The 27,188-nt window shown below is 36.7% G+C and overlaps 1 protein-coding gene across 2 annotated transcripts in view; it reads left to right on the top strand.

Moving 5' to 3' along the window:
* The window catches only part of KIF20B (kinesin family member 20B), a 43,283-nt gene that overhangs the window by 7,569 nt on the left and 8,526 nt on the right, over positions 1-27,188 (top strand). Inside the window, exons 7-28 of one of the 2 annotated variants that reach the window (XM_056353076.1) lie at positions 692-740; positions 1,386-1,577; positions 3,046-3,157; positions 3,616-3,687; positions 4,755-4,901; positions 6,466-6,628; positions 7,661-7,900; positions 8,585-8,724; positions 9,302-9,452; positions 10,419-10,686; positions 11,257-11,318; positions 11,502-11,621; positions 13,189-13,351; positions 17,113-18,322; positions 19,665-19,803; positions 20,880-21,002; positions 21,477-21,537; positions 22,173-22,298; positions 22,563-22,699; positions 23,676-23,831; positions 24,853-25,029; positions 25,601-25,765. In XM_056353076.1, coding sequence (XP_056209051.1) covers positions 692-740; positions 1,386-1,577; positions 3,046-3,157; positions 3,616-3,687; positions 4,755-4,901; positions 6,466-6,628; positions 7,661-7,900; positions 8,585-8,724; positions 9,302-9,452; positions 10,419-10,686; positions 11,257-11,318; positions 11,502-11,621; positions 13,189-13,351; positions 17,113-18,322; positions 19,665-19,803; positions 20,880-21,002; positions 21,477-21,537; positions 22,173-22,298; positions 22,563-22,699; positions 23,676-23,831; positions 24,853-25,029; positions 25,601-25,765 — 4,173 coding nt within the window. The remainder of the gene's footprint in view (positions 1-691; positions 741-1,385; positions 1,578-3,045; positions 3,158-3,615; positions 3,688-4,754; positions 4,902-6,465; positions 6,629-7,660; positions 7,901-8,584; positions 8,725-9,301; positions 9,453-10,418; positions 10,687-11,256; positions 11,319-11,501; positions 11,622-13,188; positions 13,352-17,112; positions 18,323-19,664; positions 19,804-20,879; positions 21,003-21,476; positions 21,538-22,172; positions 22,299-22,562; positions 22,700-23,675; positions 23,832-24,852; positions 25,030-25,600; positions 25,766-27,188) is intronic. The other variant, XM_056353077.1, reaches the window with a different exon arrangement.

Raw genomic sequence — 27,188 nt, 5'->3', positions numbered from 1 at the left:
AAACATCCAACCAAAACTGGGAACAGAGTGTATGAACATTGTAAGGTCTAGCTGTAGGGATTTTTCTATTTGTATATATATGTGTTTTTAAAAGAGCTTAGCAGAAGAAATTTATCTTTCCCTTTCTAAAACCTAGACTCTTTCGACTGTGAAAAGTTTCTACAGCCTGTATCATAAAGCAGTAAGTCACTCACTTTAAGTGAACGAGTGTGCTATGTCTAGCTCTGTTTCTGAGGGCTGACCTAGTAAGCTGTAAGATATGGAATCCTGAATTAGCAGAACACCAATAATAAAAATTTTAGTCTGGTGAATCTATAGAGTCCTGAAGAGTAATGTGTAAACTGCAACTGGACTTCTGCAAATCATCCTGTTAAATCGTGCTGTTTCTGTGTTGGCTCCCACCCCTCTATTCTGTGACTAGTTTTCTTGTGGTTTAGCAAGCTGAAATGCTATATACTGTAATAAGGTCTGGTATAAGGGAAGTGTTGGGAATGAGTATTAAAGTAAGAGCAACCCTTGCAATGGGAATGTACAGGTGCATTGAACTAGGCATGATGCGTAACCAGAATCTTTGTATTGGCACGTGCAACTATGCTGTATTCCTATTTAGTAGGACCATAGAGCTGTTACAAAGTAACTGGTGATGTACTGTCAACAATGTGTGTCTTAGAAACTCTGTTCTCTTTGGCAGGTAGACCATCAAAACAGCTCTAACAACAAAGCACCCATTGATTCTGAGGGTATGTTTTATATTAAATAATTGCAAATAAAGCTGGTAAAGATGCTTTCTTAAGGTCAATAACTAACTTCTGGCCTACGTTAAAAATAAAATGACTACGTGTATGACTGAGTTGGATAGTGAGCAGGTTATCTGGGCAGAAAACCCAAGGATAAAATGGTTAGAATATCTGAACAGGCATTACAGGAGATGAAATTATAGCAAGGAAAAGCAGTACTAGTTATGCTATAGGCCCTAGTTGTATCCTAAGGGGCTTTTGGAGTACTTGTAAGTAATCAGATAAACTGAATTCTAGCATGTAAAAATTACCTAAATACTAGGTTTGCTTAAAAAAAAATCAGTGTGAAATATACTTGCTAGTTTAATTCTGTCATATTGAAGAGACTTGAATAATTGTAACAAAGCTGTGCATGTTTGATAGAATTTGCAAGTGGAAAAGGAAGTGGTAGAGTAGGTGTCTTACAAATATGTAGGGTAAGCGTGTGACTTTAAGATACTTAAGAAGGAAGGGGGAAAAATGAAATGGATTTTTGTCTGGGATAAGTGGTTTTTAGAAGGCTGCTGTGATATCAATTTTCACTTTTTTTAAAAAATAAATTCTATTTACTAGGCCTATATTGACTTGTAATATATCTGTACTTGGCAGATGTGGAAGAACTCTTAGACCTGGAACAATCTAGCACAACTCTGAAAGATTACACGAAGTTTTCTGTTTGGGTTTCATTTTTTGAGATTTACAATGAATGTTTTTATGATCTGCTGCTTCCTATGTCAAATGACAAGAAAAGAAAAACACTACGCCTTGCTCAAGACATCAAGGGATGTTCTTATGTAAAAGGTGATGAAAATACATTGCAAATTGCCGAATGTAATTTGAAAAGTCAATCTTCCTGTAGTAGTGTTTCTTTCTAGATTAGAAAACTCCTAACTGCATTACTGTGGCACAAGAAACATCTACTTTGAGTATGAAAGGCAACAATCTACATACACAGAAATAGCTGTATCTTTAATAGCCTTTTTTATTCTTGATTGTACTTTTTAAAGGCCTGCATGCACTCCACTGCCTTGATATTCCTTTGAAATAGGAGAAATATTGAAAACAACTGGCAAATTTGTTTGTGGTTTGGTATTTTACTTTTTTTTTTTAAAAAAAAAAAAACAAAACAAAACTCCAGAAGTTTCTAACTGTAGTTAAAATCTGCTCAACAGGTTTTTTTTGGGGTGTATTTTAGTATTTTCTGTAGAGAAACAGATTTCAGAGAATGTGAGAAAGTGCAGTCTGACTACAAATTACGTAGTACAGTACTTTTAGCTTAATCAAAACTGTAATGTAGTTTGTCTTGGTTTGAAGAGGGTGAGGAGTTAACAGAACTCAAAATAACAATTCAATGCTTGTTTCTGGCTATAGAAAAAAAGACATTTGAAAATACTTTGATTTGTTACTGATTCTTTGGACAATCAAGGCAGCAGTTTTAAAGGCTTTTTTGTAGGTGTTTGGCCTGCTGCTTTTATCTTTCATATGCCAAACTACATTAAAAACCTGAATTAGACAATAAACCCAACTCCTTCATTTCTTCAAAGAATAGAAAATGTAGGAAATAGTCTCCTTTGAGCTGTACTTCAGCATAATTTTTTGTATAAAGCTTAGAAGCATAAGGCCATTCCTGATGTTATTGAGGAAAACCGGCCAACAGTTTTCCTGGTTTTCTTGGTCAGAGCTGGTATTTTTGCTTGTACAATTTTGATGACCTCTAGATTAAGAAGCCACAATATTAATATTAAAAGTTCTATTAGTAGGATTGTGGGTCTTTAGTGCATACCCAGATGACATACAGTCATCATATTGCAGACAAAATTCTTAACTGAAAAAGATCAATGAAGCCGATGGTTTTGAAAGAGATCCAGATGGCATACCCCCGACCCCCTCCTCAAAACTGTAGTCTAAAGCAGAAGCTATCCATGTGGAATTCTGTCATGATGAATATGACCACAGGGCTTTCTTAACCATATTAGACCCTGCCTTTTTGGCTTTTCAGTGCTCAGGCTAAGGTTGCTCCCTTAATTTGGATGGAATATATTTCAGTGTGCTAATAGGATGAAATGATGTAATATTTGTCCTTTCTTTCCCATAGAAGGGGGAATCTTGATCTTATTTGTCATAATATAATTTGTCTGAAGCAGGCTTAGGAAAACATTTGTATGTCTTAAGTATATGTATTATTCTTGGTGTTCATACGTTATCCCCAATCCCTTCTTTCTATTTGATAATGATATTTACAAGATGATCATGTTTGTTCTTTCTAAAGATCTGCAGTGGGTTCAGATTTCTGATTCTAAAGAAGCTTTTAGACTTCTAAAACTGGGGTTGAAACACCAGAGTATTGCAAGCACGAAACTAAACGCTACCTCCAGCAGAAGGTGAGAAATGTTTTTAAAAACATTGGGCATAGGATGCTGTGTAGGAGGAAGGAGGAACTAAAATACGGCTTGTGGCTTTTAGGAGGGGAAGAGGGTTTAACAAGGTCTAGATATCTAGGTTTCAGTTTTGGCATCCTTTAGCGGTATGTGACTCGATGCTTTAAGCCAAAAGGATTCAATCCTTCAATAAGACAAACAGGTGCTAAAGGTAGTAGTGTTGTATCAAATACTGTCCTTCAAGCAAAACCACTTAGCTTTATTCCGTCTAAACATCTGAGGAAAAAGCAAAATAAGTGCTACATATATATCCCTTTAAAAGTTTGTATCTAATGAAGTATATGCTTAGCTATGTTAACAGATTCAACAATGATTTGAACAGATGTTGTGGAGGCTAAAAATATTTTGAAGGTAATGTTCTACTATATCACTTCTCTGCTGATTTAAACTTCTCCTTTTAGTCACAGTATATTCACAGTTAAGGTACTGAAAATAGAAGATTCAGGAACACCACGAGTGACCCGAGTCAATGAGTAAGTTCAGTGTCACCCCTTCTGTGATGTTGTCGGTTCTCTTCAATGTTGATGTACTGGTACTGCACTATACACCCAGTGCTTCCTGGTAGGGCATCATGCATGTATGGTGGTTTCCCCACCTCCTACACTCATACAGTACTTGGCCCTCTACCTCAATCCATCAGGTTGCAGTGCTGTTCTATATTTCGTCCCTCTTGTTCAGCACAAGGTTCTGCTAACCTGCTATATTCCTAAACTCACGTAAATTCTCAGAAGGAGGAGGACTGCAGGGGTGAAATAAGAACCATGTTGTGAAAGGGTTTGGCAGGAGGTAGTGTGAAATTTCATTGGGGAAGCAACATTGAAAGGATGGAACTGTTCATGCCGGTGAAAATCAAGCAATTCTTCCTCTAAGGAAGGTGATAATTTTTAAAAGTGAATAATTTGTGGATGTTCCTGTCCTGGTTTTGGCTGGGATGGAGTTGGTTTTTTTTTCTTTGTAGCTGGTACAGTGCTGTGTTTTGGATTTGGTGTGAGAGCGGTGTTGATAGGACACTGATGGTTTTGGTTGTTGCTGGGTAATGTTTATACTAGGTGAGGGACTGCTCAATTTCTTGGGCTCTGCCTGTGAGAGGACTGAAGGGGTGCAGGAAATTAGGAGGGGACACAGCCAGGTCATCTGAACCAAACTGGCCAGGGGAATTTTCCATTTCGTATGATGTCATGCTTGGTATATAAACTGGAGGAAGAAGGTGGGGACATTTGGCGTTATGGCGTTTGTCTTCCCAAGTAACGGTTATGTGTGATGGAGCCTGGCTTTCCTGGGGGTGGCTGAACGCCTGGCTGCTGATGGAAGCAGTGAATAAATTCCTTGTTTTGCTTTGCTTGTGCACACGGCTTTTGCATTACTTGTTGGGTTGTTATTATCTCAACTCTCAAGTTTTACATTCCTTTCCGATTCTCCTCCCCATCCTTTTGGGTGAGAGGGGAGTGAAGGAGTGGCTGTGTGGTACTTAGTTGCTGCCTGAGGTTAAACCATGACAGTTCCAAGGCAAATGAAGTGAATTTTTCTTGTCTTCTTTCAGATTGTCAATGTGTGATCTTGCTGGATCAGAAAGATATACCAAGACCCGCAATGAAGGCGACAGATTGAAAGAGAGTGGAAATATAAACAACTCCCTCCTGATTCTAGGCAAGTGTATTAATGCACTCAAGAACTGTCAGCAGTCAAAGTAAGTCCTTTTAAAAGTTGCAAACTGGGTGTGGTTTTTAGCTATTGCTTACAATGTTTAAAAGTTATTGTTTAAAATCTACGATGTTAACACTGAGTTTTTGGTGAAAAGATGTATAGAATTGTAGAGTCTAAACTGTAAAATCTTGTTAATCTACCAAAGTTATCTTTAAACTTGCCTAAGTACTGCTAGTGTAACGCTTTTCATCAGTGGGATATTGCTGTGCTATCGTAACTGTGCGCTGTTTGACAAAATTTGTCTTATTTTTTTCTAAATCTGGACATAACTTAAACACTCACCTCCTGATCTAGTTAACTGTATGCAGACAAAAGAAAGCCTTTCCCTTGTTTGTACCCTAGCTTGAGGATCTAAATAAGAGTAAAATAATACAAAAAGTTAGTTGTCTAAAAACCAGTACTATATATAGTAACTGTCCAGGAAATGCTTTCTCTGTAGGTTCTCATTTGAAGATCTGTCCCAGAAGTTAAATGAACTTGGGTTGAATATGCCTGGCTGTACTTTGCCATACAGCCTGTTCAGTCTTTCACACCTTAAGATACAAAAGCTTTGCTAGTGTCTGTTCCTGATTAAACCTGCATTTTGTGAATTTACAGTCTGTCTTGTCTTCCTGTTCTTTCCAGGGAGGAAGCTGCTTAGAGGACTGTTAATGTGTTCAGAACATTTTTTTTTTCTGACACTGCTAACTTGGATTTTTAACAATATAAAATAAATGTTCTGAGGCATGATCTCTTAAAGTGTTAATAGATGCCCCTTGCAAGTTGAATAAGAAGCAGTAACTTTCTTAAAGTGATTCTCATTTATCAGTCCTGTAGCAAAGCTACTTATGAGCTATATATGTATTCTGGAAGGAGTGTCACTATTTTGCTGAGTTCTGCAGCACTACTCCTATAACTGAATAGCTGTTGTGTGTCCAAAATGCAGGCAATATATTCAGTGGTGAGTGTGTGTTTAGCCATGTTTTAGGATTTCTTATAGAATTTCCTGTAAGCATAAAAAAACTACATCACCAGCTGTTGGATTCAAGGGCACAACTGGATTTAGGAAATGACAGACTGCTGGGGAATTAGGGAAAAAGTTCTGAAAAGTATCTCCATGTTTGGTGAATACTCGCTTTCTTGCCTAGGCACTTGGTACTGTCCATTCTCAGAGGCAGGATAGTGAGTGAGAGGCATCTCTGATAACGTTGGGTACTGCATGCCTAAACTAGATGTGTGTCTTTCATGAATGTGGAAAGGAGGAGGGAGAGGTGGGATATAGTTTACTGTAGCAGGAGGCTATGTGACCCACCTTAGGCTAACAGTTGAACAAGCTCTTGGTTTTAAGTGCTCCCATTGATTGTATTGCTATAGCCTGTGTGAGATAATGGCTACAGCAGCAGTCACAACAGCCATACAAGCTCTTCCAACCGTTGTATCTAGTCCAAAACAATTTAAACTGATTCCAAGACTACTGCTTTCTAAATACTTCCAAGTCTTCAGGCTGGATAGCTCTTGCACTGACGGAGTTATTAAACTTCTGGTTATTTGTTCTTTTGTCTTTAAAGGTTGCAACAGCACATACCCTTTCGGGAAAGTAAGTTAACTCATTTCCTTCAAGGATTCTTCAGTGGAAAGGGGAAAGTATACATGATAGTAAACGTAAGCCAGTGTGCTTCAGCATATGATGAAACACTCAATGTGCTAAAGTTCTCTGCTGTCGCACAAAAAGTAAGTGTGTTGTAGTTTATCTTGATCAGTACTTCTGATTTGCATTTAAAGAGCAGGTTCTCTCACTTCTAAGAATATGAATTTAGTTACTGGATTTTTCTGTCCCATATTCCAATCATATTTTCTAATTACTCCTAGTCAAGCTTTATTTCCTTGTAAAGCCTGTTTTTTAAAAAGGCTTTCTTGCAACTTTTTTCTTTGGAGTGTGGGCATGGGAGCATCTCCTGCTGAAAAATAAATAATTTCTATAAAATGTCCAGCCTAACAAGACACTTGGTATGTTTTGGAAGAAATTCCTTAAGATTTAGGTAAATGTTTCTTTTGTAGTCATAACGTGACCTCACCTAGGAGCAGTTCTAGCTGCCCCATATACTACTGCTATCTTAATTTGGAATACTGCTCACTGGAAATATCAGTAAAATAGGTTGAACACCAAAGAGCTTGAAAGGCTACCATTGTGTCCGTAGAGGCTTCAGTGTGAAGGTGGAGGTTAAGCAGAATGAGTAGCAGTAAATGCAGTGATATAACTGTGGCAAAGTTGGAAGATGAAAGTATCCATGGCTTCATTAAGCCATGGAAAACTTCTGTTGACAGATATGTTTAAAGGACAATAAATCAAAGCCTTTGGAATGTGGGCTCATATAAGCAGTTAAGTACACCACCAGGAGGAGCAGACTGTAAGGATGATACAGCTGTTCAAGAAATAGAATTTGTAGGATGGCACTTGGATAATGGAACAAGAAACTCAAATTATAGGGAATACAGAAATCCTGGCGCATGAGGTGGCAGCCGTCTTGGAGGTTGTCGAGCTAGTGAAACTTGGTGTTCCTGGGATCCAAAGAAGGGTTAGGCTATAAAGTGACTCCTTTGGACTCTAGTTGGGAACTGTTCTACATAGTGACTCGAAACAGTGGATAGGCTGCAGGAGCACCATGCTCAGGAGACCTATAGGAAAGTAACAGGTATCTCTTGGAAGTGTCAGTAGAGGTTTAAAAAAAGTACTGATGACTTTGTTCTTTATTTTCTGGGTAGGTTTTAGTTATGGACACATCTGTTCTTCCCCAAGATCAGTCTTTTGGCCAGAAAGCAGCAAAAGAATCATTACGTAGTCATACTAAAATGCCAAGGAAAAGAGCTACTATCCTATGGGACAGGAGCTTAGAAGATGTGATTGAAGATGATGAGATGGAGGAACAACATTATACATCAGGAGAAGCAGCAGTGCAGAAACATGAAGAAAATAAAGTTCTTATTGGAGAAGAAAAATATATGGTATGTGCCAGGACTACGTTAAGAATTGAGCATTAAGAACTGAAAGTGGGATTACTCATAACTTGGTTCCTATTGTGGGAAAACGCTGTGAAATGTGTCTAAGTACAGACTGAGCAGTAAAGTAAGAGTTGCAGATTTAGCTTTCTTTCCTTTTGGTAACCTATGGTCAATGTGCAGCAAGTATTACCTGGTTTTTAGCAATACAGTAGACTGTTCCTTTGTATGCTATGCACAAGAAAATTCTGAAAACTTCTTTAAGGAACAACAGTTTTAGCTGCTTCTAGGGAAGACAAGGAGGAGGGAACAGAGAACTGTTGTGTGGGGGTTTCATTAATAGGGCCCCAAAAATTAGTATTTAGAAAACAAAAGCTAAATCCTGTGGAGCTTAAGCCTGGTTTTAAGACAACTTCAAGAATTCTTGTAAAAAAAAAACAAAAACAAAAACCCTTGATGCTCTTTGCAAATGCCCACTCTGTGTAAACTTATAAATAGTTGTGCTAGTACCAAACAGATATTTCAACCTATTCATGAATCCTCCTGTTTACAAATAAGTTAATAAAAGAATTGGAAGAACTTTTGCCACTTGGAAGAGTAAAGTGTTGTTGTAGTATTTGAGGAATAGGAAAGATTTCCCTTCTGGGAAACTTTTTTTAATGAAAAAATTAATACTAATGGTAATTCTAGATGCTGCTGAATCTCATAGAAGAGTTGAAGAACAGACTTATTACTGAAAAGAAGAATAAGTTACTGCTAGAACTAAAAGTTCGTGAAGAAGTGACACAAGAGTTTGCCAAGTACTTTGCTGAGCAGGAAAGAGATTTCAAGTAAGCTATCTTTAAGTAGTTTTAAAGTTACTGGTTAAAAATAAATTCACTTATTTCTTGACTCCTTTGGCCATAAAAGACTACACTTTTCTGGTAGACTTAGAGCATCTGTTAATATATTGGTTTGTTTGGACTATGAGATCAGCAAAAATGCTGTGTAGGAAAGGCTTGGATTTTGTGGGGGTGGGTAGGGCTGTGTATGTATAATCTGTGTGTTGGTTCCTGTGGAGCGCTCTTTAACAGAAGAGCTTTGTTGATAGGATGTCTATAGACAGTGTGACACTTGCAAGTTCTTTGGTTACTGCAGTCTTACTGATACTTCAAAAGGGTATTCTGGCTCAAGAAGCTTAGGAAACAAGCCTGTAGTTAAGTGCTATCCATAATCTCTGTATGTATTTGTCTCCCCCCTTGTCCCTCAGGGGAGTGTGTGGAAATATACTTTTATTTTGGTGTAGCAGCACTGTTTTGTTAACTCTGTTGTGCAAAAATAAAGAAGGAAACATCTTTAGGCAGCTGTACTAGTAACTTAGCATCTCATATCGGCTAGCTTTTAGCTGACTGACTTTTCTTCCTCTAGAGTGCGCCTTTCTCAAGAACGAGAACAGCTTGAAGAAAATTCTGAAAGACGCCTGGAAATCTTCAAGGAACTCGTAAATGGTTATAATAAAAATGCAGATGAAGAAAATAAATTAAAAGATCAGCCTTGCAGTGAGCAAGCTGGACCTCTGGTATTTTTATATTCCCCCCCCCCCCCCTCTTTCCCCATAAGATCCCTCTTACTAGCTACCTGTTATAGTCATGGTATGTCCCAAGGATTAGAAGGATGGCTTCAAGGAATTGCATGCTGTGTAACTATATCCTCAGCAAGATAAATTTATCCCATTTAATAGGAGTAGGTGCTGACCTCAAGTATGCATTTAGGAATCTTTGGAGTTTTCTGCATTTCTGCAACAGAGTAAAAATTACAGTATACAAAGAAATTGGGGGGGGTGAAGCTGCAATTATGGTATACAATCTATTGCATTAAATGCCTTTTAAAAGGTATCTGAAGCTGACTTCTTGGGCTCCATATATGGACTGCACTGGTGTGGTCCCAGAGACTTTCCCTTGAGGCTATTGTAGCTACAACTGAAGCAATGAGAATTATATCTACAACTAAGCCATAACAAGGCTCTTAACTTGAGGCCAGCTTTTGTGAGTTTTGAACACTTTGTTTTTAAAAAAGAGGAAAGCTATAAAGTCAATGTTTTAAGTACAACTTAATCTGATAGGATGCCACAAACTTATTTGACCTCACAGACTTTTACTGATAAATGAAAATTTCAGATGTATTCCTTCTAAAAGTGTTCACTTGCTGTGTTCGTTGATTATTCTCATTGAGTAAAAAAAAAAATGCAAGTACCATTTATATGGCATGTGGAGGGGATGCTTTTGTGGTGATAGAAAAAGAAATGTGACAGTGGGTCATTAAATGTTATAAAAAATAAAGTAGCTATTACTTGATACAGGAGGCTTGTGTTAAGGTAGACAGCAACTGGCAATTAAAATGTATGTGAATTCACAAAATGGTTTTGAAGCCAGAATTAACTGTACTTCTATGTTTCCATTCATAAAGGTTTTTCAAATTTTCCATAGAAATAATGGCTGTTGTGTAATTATTTGCAATTTCTAAATGGATGTAAATTATCTTTCAGGATGAAGAATATGGCATAAGGTCAGGCACCCACATTGGTTTTGAGGGTATTATTGATTCTCTGCAGAATGATGTCACTGATCTCAGAAAGCAGGCAGAAGAAGCACACAAGTACCTTGTGTCGCTAGGGGATCCACAGGAAGCTATAGGCTGGCTTGAAGAACAGCTGGGAAAACTTACCACTGAACTGACCAAGACCAAAGAAGAGCTGACAAAGAAAACGAATGAACTAATAAAAACTGAAGAAGAGCTGGCAAAGAAAACCAAAGGTGAGCTGAGTGGGAGTCTGATGTGAAAGGAGGAGGGGAAAAAAAAAAAGAAAAAAGAAATGGCTGACTAGAATAGAAATGATGATCCAGTTGATCAGGGTTTTGGAACCAAACCATATGTATAGAAGTGGTAACAAATTGTTGTATGTGTTCAGGTTGAGCAATTCTGTGGGCCTTGGTTATTTCATTTTTAAGACAAAACTTTAAACTGTCAATTGCAGACTTTTGAGTTGAGGGGTAAAATGTCAAACTTAATGACCATGAAACCAAGAACCAATTTGTAATCCCTGCGTTTCACATTTTGCTGGTGCAGCGTTTTCAGATATTTCATAGAGGGAAAAGTAGCAATGCCTCATATTATGATTTCAGAAGTCACTTGACAGGATCTATATTTTATAGGAGCTGCAAGGCCCAATTCTTCTGTTCAATAAAACCCTAACCCACTTGTAAATTGTCAACAATGTCAATAAATGAATCTATGCAAAAACTACTGAAGATCTGGAACAATGGATTACTAAGTAAACTATGCAATGACTGCCTATTTGATGCAGGCTTCTTTTCCTGTTACAGACTTTGAAATGCAGATGGCTAAATTGGGTGAGTCTGCTGAGCAGCTTAAAGAAGCAACTGAGGTAACTTTCTCAAGGAAAAACTTCTGCAAAATTATTTGTTTTAGTACAAAATTCCAGTAGTTTAAAATATTACTGTAGTATGCTTCTAGCTTTTTTTATATCAAGCTTAGCTTAACTGATCTTGCTTCTAAATGTGTGGTATTGTTCAACAATTTAACACTGACAACTACTTTCTTTTCCAAGAAAATGAATACACAGAATAAAAGGATTCAAGAACTAATGGATATTGTGGAACAAAAAGATGACGTTATTAAGAGATTACAAGATTTGATATCCCATTTAGAAGAAACTGTAAAAGATTATGTAAGTCTTGGACATCTCAATTGTATTCATATAAAAAATCTAAATCCATGCTTGTAATGAGCTTAACTATTTGGGAAAACAGTTCTTTTCTATATTGTTGCTGATTGCTTGAAATGGTAGCAGTTGAGTTGTCATTGAAACTAAAGTGACAGTAAAATGGAGGAGAATCTGAAAAATAGGATTTTTGGAAGCAGTGATCTGGGGTTATTGGAGGACTGTAGATGAGACTGAAGAGCTGCTCTAAAGAAAGAAAACCTCCCTTCAAACTGGGAGGACTTGAGCAGCAGGAATAGAGGGATTATGTCGCTACCTCCTCTATTTTTGCCTGGATGGAAGAGATTTTACCTCAATTAAGTTTGACCTTTTGCTGAAGTTAGAAGTTAATAATGTGAGAAGGACAGTGATTGTGCAAATTGGCAACAAAAATCAATGTGTTCCACCTGCCACCACCACTATGCACGCACACCTTCAAAGGAAAAGCAATAATATTCATATACTGAGCAGAGTTTGAACTAAGTGGATGGCCAGGGTATGTCTGCTTTTGATGTGATTAATAAAACTTGTAGCTGGCTAGTCTACTACTGGCTGCTGAATGCCAGAAGACGAGCTTGGCTAATTGTATTCAGATTAAAAAAAAATAAAACATGCAGTTAGTTTTGGTTGGTCTTTTTTGATTCTGATGGCCAGTAACCTGAAGTAGTTCTAAGAACATTTTAAGTGAAACTTAGTCAGCACGCTGATTTCTCTCTTCCACTACAAACTTTAGGCTTTGACCATACTTAATCTTCTACTCCCTCTCCATGCTGCACAGTGACTTCACGTTCCAATAGTATCAATGCTCCAAAAGTGATAAGAGTTCTGATGACTGCTTCCTGTTACTACTCCTTCAAAGAGCAAGTCTCCAACTCTGTCCAGTGTTTCTACGAGACTGTGGCATGAAACTTAAAACATGACCACAAACCTCAAGTCTGTTCTATGGAGGTTTTTTTAATAAAGTAATTAAACATGAGTAATAGGTCCTTGGCAACCCGCATGGCTTGCCACTTGTCATCTGGCAAGTTAAAAAAATCGTTCTTAGTCGAATATGTAGTTTAAAGTATGTATGACAGAACTGATTAGACTTTAAAGTTGCGTCAGATCTGTCATGACAAAAATGATTTCTGGCTTTGAAGGCAGTTAAAACTATGATAAAGTGACAAGCTTGCAGAGCTGATCATTTGTCCTTTGAATAAATGGGGAATTTCATCAACTCTTTCGAACACTGGAAATTGGTTTTGGGTGGTAAACAAACTCATCTTACATGCAAGTCTTGCATTTTGTAGTTTCCTAGTCTCTTGCTCTGGTTTCTGTATAGTGCAAAGGATTGTGCTTATTTGTACCTGAGAGGTGTACCTGCTTTTGGTTTAAGTAACTGATATGTAACTGACTTGTTGCTCTGACAACCCCTGTACTTGTCACCCGGATAGTTTTGGATAGGATAAAAAAATATTTGTGTATAAAAGATTACTAAGCCTTGTAAGTCCTCACTTTGTAAAACTTCAAAGTGATTGATCTTATTTTAACACAGGACAACACTGTAACTACCATTAAAAGAAAATTGTCAGAAGAGAACCCTGACGAAGTGATTGAAAATGACCAGCTTGAGGATAGTGAGGAAACTGTATTGGAAGTGGGAAGAAAACGTTGCTTTGAAAATAAGCCTGCTGTAGAAGAGCCTCCTACAAAGAAAGGTACAATTTCTACCATCACTCAACAGGGGGTCTCCCAAAAAACTGTGATTGCTATTCCAGAACAGAAGCAAAAAGTTGTGAAGCGTAAACACTACATTGTGAGGAAAAAATCTGCTATGTTAAACTGTAAATTAAAGTAACTGTTATGTGTATATATATCATCTGTTTTGCAGAAGGTGTGATACTGTTCACTGCTAAATGCTTAAAATAAAAGTTAGTTTTCTAAAGTTGCATTTTGCTGCTTTTTCTTATCTGTTAATGTACTTGCAGACTCAGCTGTCATTCTTAAGCAATTTCTTAACAGTTGTTTTGTGCAAAACTTGCTGTTGCTGGACTTGGGGGGTGAAATAGCATCTCCTGCTCAAGCTCTTTAAAATTGTCTAAGCAAGTATCAAACATGTCCATGACTTACTGTGTGACTGAACAATCGGTATGTGCTGTGAAATTTGATGTTTCATTCCGTATGCATGCTGTGAACATGCCAGCTCTGGTCAAGGTGACAGCACTGGCAAAGGAGAACAGCTTTCTACTTGAACTGAAGTAAAATTAAGTCCATAGATGGCATATTTTATGCAGCTCTCACGTTTGCACTTCCAGTCTTTTTGCTTTCCTTTTTTTACTTGTGAGCTTGCCAGTCTTTTTAGAATGAGAGGAATAAACTAGCTGTGGTTGAAAACCTTCAAGGATAAGGGTGAAACTTACAAGGACGTCACTACTTCTGTTATCTATGTCATGTAAGTCTATTAGCATTTTGCACAAGTCAGTCCCTATACTATTTGTAAGATCTGCCTGCCTGTAATTTGACTTTGGGGCAGAGCTGGGCTTGTTTCTCACAGAACTATGGGAAGCATATGCAAAAGGAGAATGTAAGGTCTTCCCTTTGTGTCCCTTACTTTCTTGCCTTCCTCCTGCAGAATAGGTGCTAGTAAGAAAACCTTTCAGGCATTGTTTGGGTGAGGATGGGATAGAAGAAGAGAAATATGATATAAGAAGCAGAAAATACCTATCCTGATAAAGAGGGATAAACATGCTAAAGGGAGACTTGCCAAATTCACATGATCAGAAAACTGAGGATACAGATGGTGAATAAACTGAATGCTGGACTGTCATTCATCACATTCTACAGCGAAAGAAAAAGGGAACCTTGTATCTAGTAGAAGCTTAGCTTAATTTTCTGGAACAAAGCACTTCATGCAGTGGATACTAAACTTCTAATATTTGCTACCCTAGAAGGTGGGAAAGGCAGACAAGCTTAACCACCAACAGGTTCATACATAGATACTGAAAGGTTTAAGCAGGGATGTATAGTCTCGAATTCCTCCAACGTACCCAATTGTCCTGTCAGGAAAGGTCCGTAGGAAATGGCTGAGTCTACCAGCAGTAGCAAAAGAAGGTAAAATATTGGGCTAGTTCAACTGATGCTGTTTACTCCAGTAAGGAATTTCTGGTGTTTGTACAACTTGTTCAAATAAGTATGACTTAAAGTGTCTCGTAAGAGAAGCCTCTGTATCTGTACCAGACATATCTCTGATCTGTCTTTACCATCTTTGGTTGGGATGAATATTGGGTCCTAGCATGACCATTTGATGGTGCCATCTATATAAACATTACAGGAAGGGGGTGGGAAATGAAGCTGATGTAGACTTCTTGATATACTAGATAGTGGTAGGTTAGTCATAATCTTATGACTGAAGCTTATTTAAACAAACAAAAAATAGAAAGGTGATAGCTCCTCTCAAACAAGAAATTACAGTGGATAACTATCCATGCTAATGTCAGCACTGAGATTTTTTTGGGAACAGGCTATTCAGTCATGTTAAATCTGTTTATTTTCAGATGTTGAGAATACAAGGCATCTGATTGAAAAATTGAGTTGCTAGATGCTCCATAACAATGACACTTATTAATGTATATACTTAAATTTAGTCATTCTCTTTAAACGTGCTTGGCACAATAAAACAATGAGCACAGCTGCATTATGATGGTTTTCTTGTGGAATCTAGATATGCCAGTGGCCTATGACCAAAGTTTATTTTGGGAGAAAATAGGTTATCTTGTCTGGAAGTTCAGGATTTTTGTACTTGTCTCTAGGACTTGCCTCCCATGTTTTGGAGTGAGTCTCTTTCTTCCTTAGTGCTTCCTGCATGAAAATTTTCTGGATTGAATATCAGTTATTTTCTTGCACTAATGTTTATCCAACTGTGCTGCATGATTGTCAATGTCCTACTAGATCAAATCTCAATCCCTTTGTGAATGATCATACCCTTCTCACTATAGGTGTTGGACTAAGGTCTGATACTTTTTTCATCTTGCCAACTTAAACCACAAAATATGTCTTCAGACACCTCAGCACCTCTCCCTTTTAGTGAAGTATGTAAAAATTTGTGTCCAGTATGAAGAACGTAGTATTTTGTCTGATGTGTTTTCTTGGGACTACACAACTGGGCTATCAGAGAAAACAATCTCCCAATCCAAAAATTTTAATCTTGTAGGATTTAGGAGCATGGTTTTACAAGCCAAAGTAAAGCTGCTGTTGTGTCTGACCTAGCCAGAGCACTTGATGTGTTTCTTTACCTTTTCTTTTCTGTTCTAAATAAAAGCAGGAAGAAAAAAAATGTCCTGTGTAATCTGATCACTGTAGAAAATAATCAAAAAAACAAAACCTGAACTGAGACGGAAAATGCTACTGCTAATGTTTCTGTGTGACTTTTTGTTAGTGACTCTATAAAACTTGTTGGATCTGTTCAGGATGTTTCCATGCAGTACACGTGTATCTATGTGCTTAATGCTCCCAAAGTGAGATGACTGCCAAACTCTATTTTACGGTACTTGCGAGAATCCATAGGATCTCCCTAGACTATGTAGTTGTGATGACCTAATCCTTTGAGACAGGCTTGATTTTAAGACTAAAACATAGCATGCATGTTACTAAATGGACACAGTTGGATTCAAACACATTTGTGTAAAATACAGCTAGAGTCAATTTTGAAGATGGTGAAATGCATGTGACAAGTTAGAATCGATTATTACTTTGGGGAAAAAACAGTTTTAAGCTAACAATATATTTACGGAAATTTGGGTTTGTGTTGGAATGTTGCACGTATTTCTGGGAGAACATTACATGTAATTCATTAAGTGTGGGCATAAATAGTTATCCTTATATCTAGTTGAGAAACCAATGGGAAAAAGGAGAGGAAGGACTTGAACACAAAGGGAAAAACTGTGCTGCATTTTTAGCTTTTTATGAAGGGAAAAACTGTGCTGGATTTTTAGCTTTTTTTTTAAGGGGATAATGAATGTGAAAGAGAAGTATATGTTACCATTGTTTTTCTAAATATAGGATGAGTGACTGCTGGCTGTATTAAAGGGATTGTTGACTTGGTGAAGGTGGAAACTAGATATAGCTGTGAATGTTATCTAGCTCATAGGTATTGCTACGTGTTAGTAAAACTAGCTAGACTTTTCTACTAGTGGTGCAAAGTAGAAGGCTGCAATAAGGCCGTGGCAAAGTATTCTTCAGAGCTTCTGAATACCTCTTGGGGCAAACTATGTCTAGAAGCCTAAGAGGCACCTATTGTATGTTAAACCATTCAGAGCGCTTTAACTACTTCAAGAATCCAAAATGCTGTGTGATATGAGGGTGTGGCTTTCAGATGGTGACTGTTCTCAATATAGTAATTGCTGTTTGGTGTTGCTAGTGATTTGTACCATTGATTTTAATCAACCTGAGCTGTATGGTATCTTTGGTTTGTTTTTTTTAGGAGATACGAAGGAGAGTTGGGAAGAGGACTCTCTAGAGCAAAAGAGAAATAAATACGTGAAAAATACTTCTGAGAACTATGCAGAAATACTAGCACTGAAGGAAAGAACTGAAACCTTGGAAGGTCAGCTAGCTGTACTTCAAGAACAATGCAGAAAAGAAAAAAATAAAAAAGAAGAGTTCAGTGGGCAGATAGCAAATTTGCATCTCAAGCTCTCCGCTTCTGAAGAAAGGGCTTCTGGCTTAAGTGAAGAACTTCGCCAGTGTCGAGCTGACTATCAGGAGATTGCTTCTGAATTGGACAAACAGAAAACTATAAATAGAGAACAAGAAGAAAAGATTTTTCAGCTGAATAATGAGGTAGAAGGTGCCAAAAAAAAAATAATTGATAAAGTGTTACAAATTAAAACAATGCAGTCCAAAGTAGATGAGTTGTATAAATGTCACTTAGAGTCTTACGCTATGGATGTTGATTTAGTTAATTTAAAAGATTCCTTAGACTCTCAAAAGGATGAACCAGAGAGAGCTCAAATGAGTCCTGTATGCATGCAGTCCCAAACTGCTTCTACAGCAGATCTGAGATGGGAGAGCTCCTTTCACTACAGTGTTGAAAGCATTTGGGAAGAATGCAAAAATATTATAAAGGCTTCTTCACAAAAAAGTCAGCGGATTCAAGAACTACTTCAACAAGTTGAAGACTTAAAGAAGGAACTTGATGATACTAAGAATTATAATAATCAACTAAAAAGTAAACTAAATGAGATTGAAAATCAGGATCATCAGTCCATAAAGGAAAAAGATCTTGTGAATCAGTTACAAGAGCAAATCCAGAAGAAAACCGAAGATTTTGAAAAACTGGCTGCAGAAGATCACAGAATAATTGCACAGTTTGAGGAGGAAGTTACCAGCTACAAGGGAAAAATAAGAGAGCTTGAATGCCTCTTGGAGGATTTTAGAGCTAAAGATGACAGTGTAACAAAGTTAAAAGAGGTACTTAAAGAAAAAGACTCTATTATTTTAAATCTGGAAAGTAATGCAGTAGCTCTGCAAGAGAAATGTGCCAGTTCAGATGAAAAACTGAAAGAATTAAATGACCGAGAGGCAAGTCTGAAGGAGGAAGTTGTGCAGTTGATGAACAGCTTGGAAAACATGAAACACTGTCTTCAGGAAAAAGACAAAAATGAGGATGAGCAAATACGATCTATAGAATTGTAAGTAAATAATGAGAACTCATTGCCCTTTGAGAATAGACTCAAGTTAAAACTACCTTCTGTGAACATCAGCTTATTTTGACATAACGTATTTGCATGTTTATCAACAAAACTGTTTCTTTAAGGAGTTTTAACACACTGGTTGAGTGTTATATTGCTTATTCTGCTGGCTTTGTTTTCTTTGCCTGTTCGTATATGCCCTCAAAAATACAGATGTAAATAATGTGGAATTATTGAAGGGGGAAACAGGAGCATGCAAGGAAATGAAGAATTATTTGAGGTTTCTAATAGGTTTATGTTGCATACCCTATCTGGAAGAAATTACAATTTGTTTAATGTTATATCCTGTAACGTATAAAAGCAGGCAAAGTTTTCTTTGGAAAGAACTGAAAGTAAAAGGGAAAAGAAGAAAGAAAAAAAAAAAGCCTGGGGAGTAAAGAGCTGTTGTTAATAGCTGTTCCAGGTGAAATCAGTATGCTGTAAGAACTTGAAGGAATAATGGCTGTAAGAAGGCAGAACCTTTCTGAGCCCCCTCTACTTTTTAGAACTTTAAGAAATTAAATGTGTCTGAGGGATTATATTTACTATATGGTAAGGAAATTGCAATCATGTAAAAATAGCTTTAAGACACTGTGTAACCCTTCTCCTGACTAGGGTTTCTTCAGTGCCATATCTGTGTGTACCTGCATATATTCTAAACTATGTTTTAGCATGAAGGTCTGGAGATCCCTGACTCTGCTTGTGAAGTTTTGAATGGTTTTCCTTTTGTGAGGCCGTGTTTTGTGGTGTTAGCTACAGAATCTAAAAAATATTTTTTTTAGTTAAAGTAAAAATCCAAGATGTGTTACTGTAAAAGTTTTAAATAAACGTAACCATTTTAAAATAAACCCATCAAACTTTTTAATTACTTAGTAGCACTTGTAACAGCAGCACTTGTTGCAGTGTTACTGATTTTCCATTTTCTTTTGATTATTATTTACTTTGATACATACAAGGTCTGGAATGAAGGTATCAAATTTAAACTTACTTGATATTAATCTTGTTCCTTTTGTTACTTTATAAGGATATGTAATGATAAAAATGGTTGCTCTACTGTGCTTAAAAAAATTAAAAAAACCTGCAGTGTTGAGAAGTAAATTTAAGTGGTTTGTAACTTCAGGATCATATAATAAGAAGCTGATATCCAAAAGTAAAATTATGAAGTTTGTCATTGGTCTGACAGATCTGAGATGCTATTAATGAATAAAAACAGCAGTCAGAGAGCCTGAATTAATGTGTAAAAGCTACTTCTTTGAGATGCGTAACACTAATGTTATTTATGTCTCTTAATTTCTAACACAAGGTTACATAAAGAACTTTCTGAGAGCTCTGCCCTTGTACAAAGTTTGAAAAAAGATTTGCAGATGAAAGAGGAAGAATATACAGATATGAAAGAGAAATTTTATGATGCCAAGAAACAAATTCAGCAAGTAGAAACAGAGGTTGGTAACCATAGTCCAAATATTTCTTCTGCAAATTTATGCTTGGAGTTGTGTTACTAAAGCCTGTTTTTCACAAATCTCAAGCTACCAATATTAAAAGTGATTCATAATAAAGCTATTTGGAGTGATACATTTAGAGTTACAGTGAATCTTAAGTTACGTTGCCATTGAAGCTGTAAGCTAAAGATAAGATCAGATGTCAAAACATGGATTGGTAGAAATATTGGGTGGGGTGGGGTGTAAAACTTATTAACACACTTGAAAAAGGTTTGAAAACTATGGCTAATCTGGTTATGGAGAAGGACTTTATAATATTTATAATAACAGTAGCCTTACATTGTTATTTGTGCTGACTACAAGGCCTCAGATTTCAGACTTGTAGAAAGTACTGATCTCTAGGAGGAAAAGATGGGTTAATCAGAAAAGTACTAACTTTTAGAGGCTTTAAAATCTTAGCTATGTTTTCTATTAAGGTTGAGAAGAAGAAATGAAAAAATGGGATAATTTTTACTAGTTAGTTGTTAGCATTTAGTTATCAAGCAGTAGGATTTCTTAGAACCTCATGGGATCTCAACAAGACTTTAAAACCCAAAAAACTACCGCAAGAGTTTGGGCTTGAAAGTTACACCTTAAAGTATTAGTGTCTTACCTAGGAGCCTAGCATTTGAGGACCTTTTCCTAGTCAACATTCAGTGTATAATCCTATCTTTGAGAAGCAGCAAGGAGCAGATGGGATCACATGTCAGAAAACATTCTTTTGTGTGTTTCTTTTTTTGTTTGTTTGTTTGATTTCAGTTTTGTTTTTAAAAAGGACAACTGACACTGCAGCTTAATTAGGCTATTTCCTGGTGGGTTTTTTGGTTTGGTGGTGGTTTGGTTTTTATCCCCCTGCTAAATGTAATAATTATATGGTGAAAATCCTTACCTAGGAAGGATATACAGTATAGTGCACCTCCAGTCCCTGAAATTCAGCTAAGGTGCTTGCCAAAATTTGACTCAAAAGTATTTTGTTAGCTTACGGAGATTGTAAAAGGCTAAATGTTGGCTTTGCTTGCTGTCTTTGTGAATTGTTACAGGTATGTACAATGCGATCTGAGGAGAAATCCCTGAGGAACAAAGTTAATGAACTTCAGAGAATTAAAAACCAATTTAGTGAAGAATTAGAGATCAAACAGCGCACAATCCTACAACTTAAAAAGGTATTCTAGGTTTTTAAATTTTACTTGCTCTTAATTTTTTTCATTAATCCATTCATGAGGCAAGTTTTCCAAGCAACAGGAGAAAGCTTACAGAAATTGGGTAAAAACAAGAGTAGCCAGCTGAAACTAGTTTTAATGGATGAACGAAAGATGTTTAAAAACTTTTCACTGCATGACATCGTCAAATCATTTTAAATAATCTGCCCAGTAAATACATACTTAATACCTGCTGATATTCTGATTAGCGACACTTAGATATACTAGTAGTAATGTCTTCCTCTTAAACATTTTTCTTAATCAGCTTGAATGCTCCTTTATACTATATGAAAAACTTACTTATTCTGGACTGTTTGTCTTAAATACTTCATTTGTTACTTAGTAAAGCTCAAAATGAGAAAAGCTGCTCATTTCTAGCATGTATGTTTGTTTCTTTAAACATGCTTTCTTTAATTTGCTTTTCAATGTGATATTTAGGAGCAATTGAATAATGAGAAGTTGGAAGAAATATCCAAGCAGTATGAGAAAGCATGCAAAGGTCAGGAAAAAAAAAACATTACTGTTCTGTTTTTTTGGTGTGAAATGGCAACATAATGAGTTGTTATACTGTTAACTAATTTGGAGAGCTTTATAGATTTGTATTTTAAAATACTGAGAAACTCCAACTTGGACATCAAATGTTACAGTCTGGAACTAATTTTTGTGAGTTGTTAGTAGCAAGTATATTTGAAAGCAATGAAACAGTCTCAGAAAAACAAACATAAGCCTCAGAGGAGGTGTGGATTTGCTGTATTAGTGTAAACTTATTAAATGTTGGTATTTATTTGCCACTTCTGTTGGTCATTCTAACAAAACCAAACACTGAAACATGAACTAGCACCATAACAGTTTCTGCAGGTTTGATAATCATTGTTTAACTGCAAAATGTTTCGTTTTTATACAATACAAGTCATAATCTGACTGACGTTAACACAGAAATGCTCACCTAAATCAGGCTGAAGAAAATCAGTCAACAATTTTGGATATGGATAGTTGAGTAGAGATATTCTATTTCATTTTAATAGAGCTTTTGATTTCAGGGAATGGGGAAATGATTTGTACTGAAGGCACTTTGAGAGAGAATGGTGGGAACTTGGAGGGTGCTCAACTGTAAATTTATTTTCAAATCCTCAGATCTGCGTGCAAAGGAAAAAATAATTGAAGATATGCGGATTACATTAGAAGAACAAGAACTGACTCAGACTGAACAAGATCAAGTGCTTGAGACCAAATTAGAAGAGACCAACAGATTAGTTTTGGGTAATTTCTCCATGAAAAGGGAGCAGGGAGGCAAAATTGTTTTGGATGTATTGCGATGTCTGCTTTACGTTTCTGTTTTTATTGGTTGACTGGTATTTAGGCATTAGTTTCATGTAGTACATCACAAACTTCTAACATTAAAGGCTTCTGTCCCTTTGTGGTCATAGCTGATAAATCCATGTAACTTTAGTAGGAGGATGTGAATGTGGTCAAATATGCATTTGTAACTCTATTCTATGTAACTTCATTTTGTGTACTGACCAGAACTGGAAGCATGGAAGCAGAAATATGGAGAGCTGAATAACCAGAGCAGTAGTGACTGGCAGCAAAAGATGAGCAAAAATGAGGATAAAAACATAACTGAAAATGAGGAATTAATAAAGCTGCAAAAAGAACTGAAGGTAAAATATGGTGACATAATTCATTCTTAGTTTCAAAGCCATAACTTTCATTTAGGAGTCTAAATTTTCTTGTGGTGCTAACTTTAAAGAGCTGCAGCATGATATGGCAAGTTGTTAACAGTAGGAAAGGAAACCCCGTCTAAAAGCTGCAGTGCACCAGTGCAGCGAAGTGTGGCGGCAGTATCTTTGTACTGGATGGCATCACTGAGGCCCTTTTCCTACATCTGGGTACCGCGGACAGTGCTTCTGTAGGTGGGCTCCTCTTAGAATTGTCTTAACCAGCCCAATTCCTGATAGCCATTTTGAGCCTCTTTCCTGTCAGTTGCGTGGGCAACTAAAGCAGATTCTTTCAAGGTCTTGTGCTTGCTGTATGACTTGTAAGCCTTTCCTGCTAGGTTGAGAACTTGCCTCTTAATTCTCCTTGGATTAGAAAGTAGACTTTTTTTCCAAGCAGTTTTTAAGATGCCTTCTGTTTTATGTGGGAGAGTGTCTGACAAGAGGTTTGATTGTGATAGAAAAGGAGGCAAAGTTGCTGTGAAGTGATGTCCTTAGGTACACACTGTCTATACCCATCGTTCAAACTATACTGCATTCTTTCCCCTTCATTCTTGAAGCAGATATAAGTTTTCTACCTGTAAGGCGACATAAAGATTGGCAATTTTTAAGTTAAAAGGCTGTCTTTACTGTTACTCTTAGAGTGACTTTTATAGTGTTTGTAACTTACCCAGAGCATTTTTAGAAGAAAATTTGTTCCATGAAAACGTGCCAGGCTGAATAAGAAGTGCTGAAAGTTGTTAATTTTTTCCAATAGAGAAGAACAAATGAGAATGTAACACTTGCACTTGGGAGTATGCTGGAGTAAATCTATGCTATTTCTGTTATTTTTCTGAGATGAATCCATTTGATGGTAAGATTTTAAGATTTTGTCTGAGTCTTTGCTTAATCTCTGTTTTTATTTCTGGTTTCATTAAAATAGGAAAATGAAGCAAAGTATCAGAATGATAGAAAGAAGTGGCTGGAGGAAAAAATGGGGCTCATAAGTCAACTAAAAGAAGTTGAGAGGCATCGCAACAGAGAAATGAGAAAATTTGCAGAGGATAGAGAACGTTATGTAAAACAACAAGCAGAAATTGTAAGTGCCTGGAGGCCTTTGCTGAGTCCTCTAGTGTAAGTCTTTTAGTACAGAGCAAGTCTCATGTCAAGTGTTAACAGCATGGGTGCCTGAGGGAAGCTGGCCTTTGTCAAAGTCCCCTCACTTTATCATGTGGCAAAGCTCAAATGAGATCTTCTCAATATGAAAAGGGAAGAATAGAAGGGTCAAAAAATGAAAAAGCTTAGTACATAATGGAAGTTAATGTGCCTGTTCCTTTCAATTCTATCACCACCACCACTGCTCTATGAAGCCTTTAGACTTCACAGTGTGTGTAAAACACCAGTAAGTAACCTACACTTAAATGAATTGCTACTTAATGAAGCTAAGAAAACATATTTTGAACAACAAGATTTGTTGCTTAAGCTATAAGGCTTTAGATGGAAAAGGAAAAAGCAAGAAGTTGACAAAAAAAAAATAGCTTCTTTCCAGATACAGAGTAAAAATACTTGGTCAAAATTGGTAGTGGTTTTGCTCCCATATTGCTTTCAGAGTAGAGTGACTGATAGTTAATAACGAGGTAGATAACTTGCCTGTTCACTGGATTGCATCAAGGTTGTAATTTCTTAAGTATATGAAAGTAGTATATGAATCTGTAAAATCTAAACCTATATTTGAGTCTAGAACTTGTTTGTCATGACTTTCTGGACCTACAATCAGTACAGGAGGGTGTTAGGAGCTTGGGACTGCTTTTACTTTGTCTGTGACTATCTGAGACTTGTTAGTAAAAAAATCACAGAGCAAGCAAACAGGAATGATTATTCTTACCAAAAATTATTTTCATAAAGACTATAACTATAGATACAGATTTTCTAATTCAAGCATGGTTTGCTTTTGCATATTTGTAGTGAAACTAGCTCTATGTGAGGTTTAAGATCTACACAGGCTCTCAAGTTTACTAAGGCCATAAAATAGTACTAACTATGCAAAACCAAACTCTTACAGTAGTTCAGATAGTGTGTAGAAGTGATGTTCAATTCTAACCCATCTTTTCCTCATTTAGGAAAGACTTGCTGCACAGCTGGTAGAAAAGGACAGCAATCTTCAGAAGTGGCGTGAAGACAGAGATAAATTAGTAGAAGCTTTAGAAGTACAACTCAAAACTTTGGCTTCTGACAACACACAAAAAGATAAAGAAATAGCAGAACTGAAGCAGGCTACACTAAAGGATTCAGGAAAGGTCATCTGTATCTCTTTCTTGTTCCTGTGTAATTTTTTTTTTAATCCATTAATTCTGTAAAACACTATACTTCTTTTTGCATTTTTGCTCTATTTTTTATTTCTTAAACACTGTTATATTGAAACCATTTGCAGCTAATTTAAAAACAAAAAAGGTTTATTTACGTATGTTTGAAGCTGAACTTTGTAACTAACTGAAGCTTCAAAATACTTAGTGGTCCAAATAAACACTCCAGTCTATTTGATACTTGTATTGCAAAGCTGGACTGGAAATCTGAAACAACTATCACATTTGCTGCCTTTTCCACAGCACCGAGGTGGGAGGTGAACTTATAACTTTACACATGTAGAGTAAAATAAAACTGCATTACATCTTCCCAGGCTGTTATATGACTTGTCTTCACTTTAAATAGTGGCCACTCATACATGAAACTATTGGCTTTCTGTTGGGATAGCTGATTGCTTTAGCCTGCAATTCTATAACTGATGCTACCAAGTAATTGTAATGATGCTCGTGTATATATTATTTTGCTAATCTTGTAATCTGTGGCAATTTTTGCTATGTTTATTAGGATAAGGAAACTGATGTAGAAGAGCTAAGAAAACAGCTGGCTGAGAAAGATGACATTATAAAGGAGCTGAAAAAGCACATTAACCATAAAAGCGTTCAGTCTTTGGCAGAAGTACCTTTACCTGAAGAAGAACAAGATAAAATAGATCAGTCTGTAAACAAAGAGGTATGTTTGTTCATATTTATAGGCAGTATGTATTAATGATATGTTGTTATAACCTCCTCATTTTGTTATTTTCTCAGTATATATTTCAGCAATACTGGGAACCTCCCAATTAGTTTTCATAGTTCTTAGTACTTGAACTGTATCTCCAGTTGTGAGTTCTTGTTCATTCTTTCTCTCCCTCTTTTGCTCTTGCTCTCAGAAAAAAGGTACATTAGTTAATACAGTGTATAGAGAGGTGGTATTCTAGAACTTCTATACCTGAAAGAAAAACTAGTTAACTAATCCAGGTTCTAGAGATTTGAAGACATAAAGTTAGTAGTGTTACGTCAGTGTTAACAGGATTTCTGCTCAAACAACTTTCGTATCATCACCTATAGTATGGTAGTAGGGATGCCTCTAACTACAGCTGCCAGCCCATACTGGACATCACAAGAACAGTATCTTGCATCCCACTTCAAAACAAAACAATATTCGAAGCTTACGCAAAGAAAAGATCAACTTTGCATATTTTCCAAACTAAAATTAAAAGGCTTGCAACTGTACTGAGGCTCCTGATTCTGACTGAACCTTTGTGTGCTATATGAACAGTATTTAATGAGGTAGGCCTCCTGCTAAACTGAATTAATGCTGTGTGGCTCTGTTGCTAAATAATGACACGCAGGGCTGAACATGGGTTTCCCAGTAGTCCCTCCCCAGCTGCTAGATGACTTGGTTCTCCTCTTCCTGCAGAACTGGACTGAATGCCAAAATGCATCTTTTAATCTCTTTCCTGTCTACTGCCAAATAAGACTTTCCGGCTTGTTTCTTTCTACTTCATCAGTTTAGCTAGTGCTGTATCGATAAAGCTTGTGATATATGAGGGAGGGCAGAATAGCTCTCAGAAAGGTTACTGCTTTTTATACAGCTTTGTTCATAGCAGCTAAGAGAGCACGATAAAATTAGTTTTTTGCTATGAAATCAGTTATAGAGAAGAATTGTTGTTAATAGTTGGTGGAGTATTTACCTCAAGCCGATAGTAACAATACTTGATGATATTAATAAGGAGAGGCTGCTAACAGGATTATCATGTAAGAAACTGTTATGTTGGTATTGAAGTGAATGGGGTAAAGTTTTGGGGGAAAGTTCTCAGGAACCACATAGTGGAAATAAAGAAAAACTGAAGTGATCAAGGTGATGTGTATTGCCTGCCTTGTGAGGAGAGGCCAAGAAGGTGGCATCGATTGGGAGAGGTTAAGCCACTAGAGGGTTATGGAGCTGAGGCTTAGAAAATCATGGTTGTGGCAGGTAAACAGAAGGCAGTACTGTCTTTCTAAAATCTTGCAAGAACTTGGAAGCACTTGATGAAGCTATTAAGAGATAACTTTAAAACAGTTAAAATAACATATTCCTATATGAAGCAGCTAGTGATCTGGAGGTGATGGAG

The sequence above is a fragment of the Falco biarmicus genome, chromosome 9 (assembly GCF_023638135.1).
Source record: "Falco biarmicus isolate bFalBia1 chromosome 9, bFalBia1.pri, whole genome shotgun sequence".
Classification (NCBI taxonomy): Eukaryota; Metazoa; Chordata; class Aves; order Falconiformes; family Falconidae; genus Falco; species Falco biarmicus.
This window is presented reverse-complemented; position numbering and strand designations above follow the sequence as displayed.